This window comes from Neomonachus schauinslandi, chromosome 11, assembly GCF_002201575.2.
Source record: "Neomonachus schauinslandi chromosome 11, ASM220157v2, whole genome shotgun sequence".
Lineage (NCBI taxonomy): Eukaryota > Metazoa > Chordata > Mammalia > Carnivora > Phocidae > Neomonachus > Neomonachus schauinslandi.
The window spans coordinates 37904582-37916452 of NC_058413.1; the positions used below are offsets into that span (position 1 = coordinate 37904582).

General features: G+C 48.7%; 1 protein-coding gene across 3 annotated transcripts in view; it reads right to left on the reverse strand.

Moving 5' to 3' along the window:
- Nucleotides 1–11871, reverse strand: part of NAV2 (neuron navigator 2) — a 394949-nt gene that overhangs the window by 73838 nt on the left and 309240 nt on the right. For all 3 annotated transcript variants that reach the window (XM_044919653.1, XM_044919654.1, XM_044919651.1), the window contains one exon: nt 939–1077. In XM_044919653.1, coding sequence (XP_044775588.1) covers nt 939–1077 — 139 coding nt within the window. The remainder of the gene's footprint in view (nt 1–938; nt 1078–11871) is intronic.

The window sequence follows — 11871 nt, forward strand, 5'->3', positions numbered from 1 at the left end:
AGACAAGGGCTCCCTGTCTGAAGGGGGCAGACACTTGGACACCTGTTGATTGTTGCCATGTGGAGAATATAGGCTCAAGAAAGCAATATATTCTGATCTTTAAGAGAAACCAGAATCTCATTTTCATGTGAAATAATGCAATTTTTAAAATTTGACATGGAATCAGGGGCGCCTGGGTGGCTCAGTCAGTTAAGCATCTGCCTTTGGCTCAGATCATGATCCCAGGGTCTTGGGATCGAGCCCCATGTTGGACTCTCTGCTCAGCGGGGAGTCTGCTTCTCCCTCGCCCTGCTGCGACCCCCCTGCTTTTACACTCTCTGTCAAATAAATAAATAAAATCTTTAAAATAAATAAATAAATAAATAAAGATAGATATAAAACTTGACATGGAATCTGGTTTAAAAGAAGGGGATACCATAAGCCAATGGACAAATATCAGCATGAGGACGTGACCTTCAGACCAACAGTTCCCAACCTCTGGTCAGGAGCTATTGGTCTTCCAGGCCGAGGCTGTCAATGTTTGCTCCCACGCCATCACTCTGGGGAGGTCGGCATGTACCCTGGTCAGCGGTGGCTCGCTGTGGCTAGGAGAGGACACACACTCCAGGCTAAGAATGACCAAAGGAGTCCAGCATCCTCTTTAAAACAAAACAAACCAAAAACAGACTCTGAAATGAAAGTCCAGGAAGGAAATAGGTTATCAAGACCTTCACAGACAATGGTGAGGCCTCCCCATTCCTGTTTCTAGTGCCCCATTGCCTGACCCCCCTTTCTCTGCAGGTGGAGGCCCGGGCTAGTGAGATAAGAACACAGGCAGTGAGCAGGTGATCAGGCCTCATCTCATGGACCTGGGGATGCTGCTCACCCTAATGGCCCCCCTGGTCCTCAAGCCCGAGGCTCCCTGCTGGCAGGGGCCACGGGAGGAGGCTGTTGCTTACCTGCACATCCAGGTTTTTGCGAGAGGACGCAGGTGTGTTGGCATAGGAACTGATGGAGGAGCTGGTGTTGATGTCATCGGTGCTGAGGTTGTCTATGGTGTCGCTGATCCCGCTGCTGACGGAGCTGCTGTCATCCCAGCTGCCGAGACAAACACATCCTGAGCACCCACACCTCATGCTGGGTCAGCTCAGGCCAACAATACAGACAAGCACATACCAGCCCTGAAGGCGCCTGTGTCAAAAAGCCCTAGACGAAGCTCTTTTGCCTCTTTTGCCTCTAACGTGACTCACCTCCAGGGCACCGTCTATCCTTGCTGCTCTGGATTGGCAGCTGGGTGAAGTGGCTGAGACGGACTGTCCCCCAGATGGAGCGTGCTGTCCTGAGCAGAGGGAGCTGAAGACCCTACCTGCCTCCTACCCCATCCTCAACTCCATCTTGGCAACTCTGTGGAAGCCAATGGCTACTTCGCAGACCTAGTGGCAGAGGAAGAGCGGTGGGCTTGGGTACTGCTGGAAACAGACAGAGTCAAGAGCGGCACTCTCCCCGGGGTCAGAGTGCAAAGATGAGCTGCTCTACGAATTCTCTGGACTCCACTCCTGGAGTGAAATGCCAAGGGAAGGAAAGCCCCAGAAGTCAGCAGACACCTGTCAATTCGATTAGCGCTTCTAACTCTAATAGCATCCCAGCATACATTGAAAATAGAGTTCATTTCTCAGGCCACAAATCCACTGAGGCCACGCCTACCGCTCAAGTCCAACCTCCAAGCAATGGTTCTTCTTTCTCCTCATCATGTCCCACCACCACCAAGATTTTTAACCCATCCCCTGGTCCTACGGCGTCTACCTGCAAAATGTATCCGCGCGTGCCCAGCCCTCCACCTCTCCTGCTGTCTGCACTTCCAGCTGGTCTCAGCTCTGCCTGGGCGACTGCGAAGAGGCCGCTGGGCTCTGTGCCCCACTTCTCCCTAACAGTCCGTTCTCCTCACGGCAGCCAGGACCATCGTTCTGAAACATGAATCACATCCTATGGCTCCACAGCTTACTACCCCTCCAGGGGCTTCTCAGGCACTTAAAGCCCACACTCCTTCCTCTGGTGCTCAAGAGCCTCCGATCCGGCCTCCCTCTCCAGTCCTGCCTCGGGCCCACCTCTTCATCGCTCACTGGCTCCAGTCGCATGTGCTTCTTCTATGCCAACAGGGTTCTTGTGTTCAAGACTCTACAGTTGTTGTCCCTCTTCCTGGACACGCCCCTGCCTCCTTGTTAAGCGTCACCTCCTCAGAAAGGCCTCCCCTGGTCCCTGGGCCTACAGTGCTCGCGTCCCACACCCCAACCAAGCCTGCCATATTTTCTCATTTGTTTGGTTGCAGGGTGGTGGGCACAGAGCAGGTGCTCAGTAAACACTTGTGAATTTAAACTCATGGGAATGAGAAGTCGAGTGAATACAAAGTAAGCATCCGATATAAATGTAATCTGATCTACTTGATATAGTGGAAAAAGGTGAGTATTCTTGTTTTCCTATTGTACAGGTGGAGACACTGAGGCTTAGAAAGGTAAGAAAGGTGGGGTGCCCAGGTGGCTCAGTTGGTTGGGCACCTGACTCTTGTTTCGGCTCAGGTCGCAGTCTTGGGGTCATGGGATCTGGCCCAGGGTCGGGCTCCTCACTCAGAACAGAGTCAGCTTGAGATTCTTCCCACCTCACTCTCCCTCTGCTCCCCTCCCCACCTCACTCACGTGTGTGCTCTCTCTCCAAAATAAAATAAAATCTTTGAAAGAAAAAAGGCAGGCAGGCAGGCAGGCAAGGTTGCACTAGACCAGACAGCCAGTAAAAGATGGAACAGCACCTGGATCCAGCCATTCTGACTCCAGAGCCACCTTCTTTACTGTGATGCCAAATGGCTTTCCACCATGTCAGCTTTCAGGGCACACCAGATTGTGACATGGCTCACTTTCTCGGGCGGAGGCCGAGGCTCGGAGTTTCTTATCCACAGGCCATCTCCGCACTCCCACCTCCACCTGCAAGGCGATGCTGCAGCAATGTCAACCTCACCCCTTTGTGAGCCATGTCCCCTCTACCTCCAGGCGCATAGTACATGCTTATGCAACCCCTCCGGGCTGAACTTCTATGCAGAAGAAAGACAGGACAAGCTCCCACAACAAGTTACCACCATCTGTGGCCTCTGAGCTCGGCCTCCTCCCCCCAGCTCATTCTTTGACAAGCCACAACTCCTAGGCCTCAGTTTCTTTATGGGGGGACACGTGGATGATACCACTAGGCTGGCAACCATGTTAAGCTCCGCTGGAGAGAGCATGACCTAACAGATGAAAAAGGACCCAAATTGGCTCTCATGATGATTAAAAAAAAAAAAAGTCACAGGAGTCTTTAATTTCATCTGCTCTCTGGGGTTAGCAATTTAATATATCTAAAATTTCCTATAATCCAGTGAAGAAGAAAGAGGATTGAAGAGAGGAGTGTGGCTGGCAGGGAGAAGGCGGGAAGTTAGTAACAGATGCCCATGAATCCAAGCCCCGGAGTTTTTGCTTTGAAATTGTACCCGCTCCTCCCGTATGGCCTTTCAACACCAAGCTGTTATTCCAGAAGGGCATGTGGCGCTTATTGTAAACGTGATGCTTCCCACATCGGTGCCCGCAGCATCTTGGGGCTGCCCTGACTGAGCTGGCCCGGACAGGGAGAAGCCAGGGGATGCCGCCACAGAAGGCGGGCGTGGGGACCCCAGGGATGAGGATGCAGTGACACCGAGGGCAGCCCGGGCTGAGCAAGAAGCTCTCTTTGTGCCAGAGACCAGCCGTCCCTGCATATGGAGAACCAGCCATGTCTCCCTCCCTTCTCGATCTTTTGGGATACTGGCAAGTCCGTTTGGATGTAAAAATCAGTTATTTCCAACTTGTCCTTTCCCCCAAATTCAGGCTGTAAGGGATCACGAGCCACCAAGATCAGAGTCAGTGAGTTCCAAGATGGGACTTGAAGGTAAAGTCCTTGCAGGAGCTGCCCTGGGATAACGGTGCTGCCCTAACAAGGGGACGTGGGGGCTAGACGCTGGCTCTTCTGGGCCCCTCTCAGATACTCACGGCATCCATAAACTTCTGAAGAGCTGTCAAGTGCCGGAATGATCTCTTCTAACTTGGCCTAAAGACGGCACTCCCCCAGCCTGCATGACCACACAGGAGATGCAGAGAAGAACAAAGCACACCTCTGGAAGAGATGCAGATGGAGCCTGAACCTCCAGGGGCCACTTCACCCTCACCTGCCCGAGAAGGCAGCTAGCACAGAGGGAAGCAGAGTTGAGAGGAATGACTGTCACATGAGTGCCTCGATCCAGCCATACCTGAGGCTCTGGGGAGACAGAAGCACCCATTAATAAATTCCTTTCTTTTGTTTTCAAAACTAGTTTGCTTCAGTTTCTGTCACTTGGTATATTCATGCTACCGAACTGGGAACTGCCATTTGTTTGTAAAATGACTCCAGACATGTGGCTGAAGAGTCAGACAGGAAAAATGTAGAAAGCATGCAGAATTCATTCAGGCAGGAAGAACATTAGTTGCATCAAATCAAGTGGCAAAGGCAATTAGGTACAACCTGCACCCGGGGTGCCAAAGTCCACTGACCCAGGTCCGGGTGAGCAATGTCGAAAGGGCTTACAGAAATGGATTACAACGGAAATGTGAAAGGAACACAGAGGATCTGTGTTTGCTGCATGGTGAAATGAGATGCCAGCTAAGAGGCTCAAGGGACCCAGGGTACACAGCGGAAAGAACTACAGTGTATTCAGCTATGGCTCTGGAACAATCATTCTGGAATACGATGTGACCATCCCTGCGTCTTGCTCTTGAACCCGTACAGTGGTTCGGAGCCCACTGGAGATGACAAACCTATTCCCCTTCATTGGGAGCAGATGGCTTTAAATCCTTGGGAAGGTTTAAAAAGAGGAGGGGAGCTGAGGGAGTAAATCACAATATGAATACTTAAGTACAGGATGAAATCTTTGTGATCACTGGGATAATCTCTGTATATTTATAATACTTAAAAGAATATGGGGCATATTAAAGGAATCTAAATAAAAACAGTCCTCTGATTTCCATTTTAAATGACTCCTCATTTCTGGTTTGAGATTTTTAAGATGAAAGGTTTAAGGACTGGGGGTCAGCCTGTAAAAAAAGAATTACAGTGTTTGAGAAAACTTAATTTATGACATTTTAACTTTAGTTTATTTGATTTGCAAGAGTTAAGTACTCAGAAAGATTTTGCTTGTTAGGCTGGTAAGTCCACCCTGTCAGATGTTTGAAGAGCTTGAGGAAACCAGGCATGTTGAACTTATGAGTCTAAAATATTTAAGGAAACTTAATTATCCAAGTTTCCAAACAGTACTAATTGTCAAAATTCAATTTGTTCAATCTAAATTAACAAAGTACTAACCAAATAACAAGTGGAAATCATCTTAATTTATACAAAAACACTTGGTTTATAGGTGAGATTTATAAGAAAACCTAGGTTTAAAAATCAAAGCTTTAGTAAATTGAACAGTAAAACCTAATGAATTCTAAGACGTTCCTTTTGAGCACAAGAGCACTCCTTAGACATTTAGAAAACTATTATGGTAGAATTCGTTTTGTGAATGAATGAATTTTTATATGGGTGACCAGAAGAATAAATGAACCCAAAAGAGCACACCTCCTCTTTTTACTAGTTTTCCCCAACTCCAGTTCACCTTTGCTCTACATTTTAAGACTTCCAAAGCTACTCCAAAAGTGCTCCCCAAATCTCACTGTATCTGACATCCTGGGGAGAGGAGCAGAGCAGAACCCCAGGCCCTCCTCCTGCCTCATGGGCTGTATTATAGGAAATTCAGAAAAACATGGGATCCAGAGCCTGGCTGGTTTCCCTTTTTTTTTTTTTTTTCCCCACGACAGCATATCATGTTTATGCCCTATAAATTCTTTGGCAGAGACAGCTAGAGAAATGGCAAGAAGATGCTTCAAACCATCAATGCAAACACACCGCTTCTCAGGCAGATCAGGCGTGCACCTTTCTCTCAATGAACGCCTCCCACTGGCCGTCAAACAATGGCACAACAGGAGTGACAAGTGATTGGAACGGAAAACAACCTTCACCTATTTGTAGCCAATGGGTGGGTGGAAGGAACTCCATCACACATTTGCCCTTGTTCTTCAAGACTCTTAAACTCACTATCTTTGGATCCTGAGCCAGGGACCTTGGATTCATTTGTTCACCTTACCCAGTCAGTCAGCGCCCTCTACGTGTCAGTCATCGTGCAAGGCAGTATGTATGAACGTGGTGATGACCCCCAGGTGTTCCTACCCTCGACAGCAAGGCCAGGGGATGTGAAAGGCAAACACAGAGCCCAGACACAAACGGAAATGTAACGCAGGGAGATGAGCAAAGAGAAACTGCACCAACTAGCAACTGCACGGTTTCCAGACATTTCTACAGCCTTTGGTACCCCCCCCCCTCAAGCCACCAGCTGGATGCCAGCACAGGTAATAGTGACAGTCTGCAGTGTGCCAGATCCCAGGCCCACCAACGCTCTCTGCTGTGCCACACTCTCCTTCGAGGCATGGAAGTGGTGACATCAAGGGGCCAGGAGAGCCAGGCCGTGACCCCAGCCCTCCCCAGAACTACTTCCTGTTTGAGTCTGGAGACCTCATTTTCTCTCTAGGTCCCAGATGTCTGTAGAATGAGGGAGCTGGATGCAGCCATCTCGGAGGTTGCTTTCTAACTGACATCCTAGGAGTTTAAGCTCATAGAAAAGTTGGTACAGAGGCAAATGGGCATATGAAGGTCCCTACGGGTCTCAGAGCATCTCCTCCCAGTCAGTAAAAACTGCCCAAAAGGTAACTAGACTTTCTAGTCTTTGGGTTTCTTCACTGCTAATTTCACCCCTCCAAATATTTTTTTAAGCCCACACAATCTTTTAAATGCTTGGAATAGGTGCCAATATCTCATACACAGGAGATAATCAGCTAGCCCTGAGTAGCAGCGGCCCTTTTTGGACAGAGACACGCTTTCCCATTTGACACAATCCCCACCTGAACCTCTTCACTCACCTGGCTGGCCCTGCAATTTGAATTTGCAGACCCTCCTATAGGGGCAACAATCCAAGTCACAATATAGAGTTTGCATTAGACTGCACTATTTATCCACAAAGGAATAGAATGCTATCTTACCTAATATTTATAGCCACCACTGAAGGTGTTTACCAAAAGCCAGGTACTGTACTAGGCACATTACATGTATTTTTCCACTTTCATTTTCCACTGGATAAAACAGAGGCTTAGGGCCCAGAGGTCATCAGAAGGGTGGTTTTCAAACCAGACTCCAGGCAACCTTCTAGTTCATCCAAAATCGAGTACATATAGATCGGCTTGGAAATCTGTCTCCTAGCAGGTCAAATCACAAAAGAACCTCCACCAGCTGACAGCAGCCAAGTGCATCAAGAAGAGACCTCATTTTGACCACAACCATGGTTAGTCTACTTGACTGTTTGTCTACTACCTCTTTTTTTTAAAAATTATTTATTTATTTGCAGAGAGAGAGCAGGAGCAGGGGGAGCGGCAGGCAGAGGGAGAGGGAGAAGCAGGCTCCCCGCAGAGCAGGGAACCCAATGCAAGGCTCGATCCTAGGACCCTGGGATCATGACCTGAGCCGAAGGCAGACGCTTAACTGACTGAGCCACCCAGGCGCCCGTCTACTACTTCTTGAAAGACAGATGTGAAGAGAAAAGATTCTCCAAAAGTGATCAGAAAATCCACTCAAAAATGGAAATGCCCATAAGCAGGAGGATCCTGTTTCAGTCTTACAAGACATGCTGACATCACTGTGTCAGGAATTCAAATGCCACTCAGAAGGTTTAAAGCACAGTTTTAACAGCCAAACAAACACAAGCTATCTGCTACGGAGAACGCAGGTGAAAGCATCATAAATTATCTTAGCCCCTCACACTCCCTGTTTTCCTCCCTGTTGTGGGGAGTGCGCATTCCACAGAACCAAGGAGAGAAACGTGCCTTCACCCGTGCACCCCCTCCCCGAAAAACCACCTCTAATCTGGACACATTTTTAATATCAAGCTCTTCCAGGGAGTACCCAGAATGCAGCAGGAATTTCTAATGGTCCTGAATTAATGTGATTTCATATTTATAACTTCATCTCCCATGAAGCAAAAAAGCAAAATGGAATCCCAAGGTTAGAGGGATGATTAAACGGATTTTTCCACTAGGATTTACACACCCATGCGTGAGGAATCCTGCGTTTCAGCAAAAGACTCCAGCTCTGAGGAGTTACTGAAGGGTCCAGAGGGTCATTACACTCTTCAAACGGACTCCCTGTGAGATAATGTTGTTTACTCAAGGGAAAGACGTGCTAACCAATGTTGTAAAAAAAAAAAAAAAAAAAATCAATCACTGTTGTTGCAGATACATATTCGTTCTCTGCTCAGTGATAAGCCACAGCAGGTTAGCCAGGAGGAACTACTGTAACTATGGTTCTTAAAAGCAGTCTTCACAAGCAGCAGCTGCTAACACCCTACCCCCAAACCGCAAAGCCTGGTCCACTTCCAGAAGGCCCTTCTTGCCCTCAGGAGCAGCCCGGGCCAGCCCCGCTCTCTGCCTCTCTCCTGGTGGCTGAACGCACGCTACAGAGCCACCAAGGCTGTGTCCGGGCCTTACCTGCTTACTTTTCCAGTTCCGCCCCAGAATCACAGCAGAGCTCACTTTCAAGGCCCTGTGCCCCCCGCCAGACAGCTGTATTCAGTTGCAAAAGCCCAGACTGGTGGAACTCGTTTTCTGGCTATTGTTCAAGGCAATTGTTCCCGTGAAACCCCAGGGCCGGAGCGGAATGAGATCCTTTGGTGTGGATGAGTGAGCAAGCCCAACTGTAGGCTTAGCAGTAACCCCTGGGGAAGGGAAAGGGTTTGGCTACCTTCATTTCCCACCAGACAGGTATGTTAACTATTTCCCTCCCAGGAGGTATTCTCAAGAGCATCACCTCCTCCAGCCACTGCTGGGGCCTATTAAGAAAATCCACCTTCAAAGACTGCAAGAGCACTCCTGCAGAACCCCACCTTTCCTTGTCTATCTGGGAATGATAATAATAGAACAGCCAACTTTAAATGAAGTTCAAAGTGGTGCCAGACCTCATGCTAATTACATGCATTATTTCAGTTAATCCTCACAACTCTATGACACAAATAACACTTACTGATGGCTTACGTATGTGCCAGGCCCTGTTACTTACATTTTCTCTGGGTACCATGAGATAGGTACTAACATGATACCGATTTTAGAGGTGAGACAACTAAGGCCTGGAAAGAAGGCCCAAAGGTCATACAACTAAGAAATGCTGAGGCTGGGGTTCAAACACAGGTCCCAGAGTGTGTAACCAGCTGTTTATTTATTTATCTGACGCACTTTACTCCATGCATATCATATGTACTGTATGGGCTTCAATGTTTTCCACACCAAAAAAAAAAAAAGAAAAAAAAAGAGTTACTCAAAAAAAGCCATAAGCAAGCCTCCTCTCTCTAGATTTCACCCTCTGAGATCAGCCTCCATGGTCTGCAAAATGGCCCAGAACTTGAGTTTGAATGAAAGTAAGGGCAGACACAAATCCCAGGGAATGCAGTCTCCTCTAGCAGTGGGCCAGGGGACCACAAAGCCCGGGAGGCTCCAGAGGGAGGCAGCACAGCCCTAGAGAGAAAAGTAAAATCGATTTATTTGAACCTTGGCTCTACCATTGACTTGGTCAGAGCACCTCCCCCCACCCCCACCCCCCAGGAGAGCCAGGCTTCCTCTCCTGCGATAGGGTGCTAACACCAAGCCTCAGGAGCCTCTCGTGGGGGGCCCAAACCAGATCTGCAGGCACTCCGGAGATAACCAGCTCCTGTCAGCCGCAGTACAGAAGCCCAGGAGCCGGGGAGAGCCACAGGCCCACATTACAAAACTGATGATGAAGTTCTAGGGCAAGAACTTGCTGCTTCTCGCTGCCACAGTGTCCCAGGGGAGAAGCAGCCTCTACAGACGGTGCCAGGTGCAAGGCCGATGGTTTGGGGTGGAGAGAGACAGAAACAAGAGCCCCATAAAGAGGGCTCCAAGGGGATTTAGCAGCATTCAGAATGCCAGGGGTTGAGTTTCACCCTACAGCACCTTTGTCCCATTTTGGTAACTCATTCCTTTAACAAGTAGGTGGTCCCCAGAGTAAGCGTGAAATTCCTCCCTTTGGCTCCAAGAGCTTGGTCGGGCTGGAAAGCCCAGAAGGATGCCTTATGGCCTCATTGTTACAAGAGGCACCAGCGTGTCTGCTGACCTCAGCTACACAAAGCCCCCTCTCCTCCAAGGCTCCTCCAGAGAGGGCTGCTGATACTCGGTCCACTGCCGGTCAGCTTTGGCCAAAAGACCTCCTCAACAAACCCGTCCTGGTGTTCTCTTTACCTGAAGATATGTATACCCTGAACATGAACAGAATTCAGCACATCATATATAGCTAAGGCAAATCACAGCAAACACACAAGGTGACAACTTTATAGTGAGATCCAGGCACCCTCAGTAAGTAAACACACGTTACTCCACACACTCCTATTACCCTACAAAGCACAAACTATTAATGTTCTCTTTTCATAAATGTGGAAACCGAGGCTTCCAGAGGCTAGACAGTTTCCCCAAGATGCCAGAGCTAATAAATGGAGCTGGACTGGAACCTAGATCTGCCCGATTCTAAAACTCAAGTTCGTCTTAACCACATTAATCCAACTTAAGAGCAGAGGGAAAGATACTTTTTTAAAAAAGATTTTATTTATTTGGGGGGGGCGACATGAGGGGCAGAAGAAGAGGGAGAAACAGACTCCCCGCTGAGCAGGGAGCCTGATGTGGGGCTCAATCCCAGGACCCTGAGATCATGACCTGAGCCGAAGGCAGACAACTGACTGAGCCACCCAGGCACCCAGGAAAGGATACTTTTAAGTAGATCCCAGTCATATAAGAACTTACAACTCCCACATGTTATCCTAAAAGCCCAGGACACTTTTTAATGCAATCAAATTATTCCTAAAACATCTCCAAGTAGGTAAAGAAAGGTGGGAAGGGGCAAATTCCAGACAGGGCATTGGCTGGCTGCCTTAGGTCTAGAGTTAGGTGGAGGGGGGATGTGGAATCCCACCATTCCCATTACCTACCCAGACACACACACATGCACACACACACATGCACTCTCTCTCTCTCTCAGTTCCCAATACATCTTAGAGGTCTGGGGCAGCTGAGAGAGATGGCTGTACCCCAAAACCAATCCAGCCTCATTTCGCAGTTTGTCAGGGGCCTGCCCTTAAAAGCTACCCCTTCTGGGGCAACGGGGAAGGGAAGAGAACTCAGGTCAAGAAACAACCACTGGCTGGTTCAGTCAGAAGAGCGTGCGACTCTTGATCTCAAGGTCATGAGTTCGAGCCCCACATTGGGTATAGAGATAACTGAAAATAAAAATAAACTAAAAATACAAAAAACAGAACAAAACCCACAAAACCAGAAACAACCACTCAAAATCAGCTTTGCAACCCAACAGCAGTTCAGCCCTAGCTAATTAGCCAACCCCAGCACACATGTGAGCAGCTAGTGCCAAGCTTGGGTCAGCATTAACATGCCGGGTGTACCACCTCTCCCTCCAGGACTCAATAAATCCAGCCTCTCAGGAGGCCCCCTGAGAGCTCCAGGGCACAGTCCCAGCAGCCCAAGGCCAGCTCCAAGGCCATCAGCTGTCCCAGGTTTGACTTCCACTTAGGTTCCTGCCCGCTGAACCAGGTACAAGCACAAATCCAATCACAGATCCATCCACCAGCCTGGAAGCCTCAGAAAGAGCAGAAAACTGCCAGGTAGGTCTTGCTGCAAAGCAGAGCTGCTTCTTAAGAACCCCCCCCCC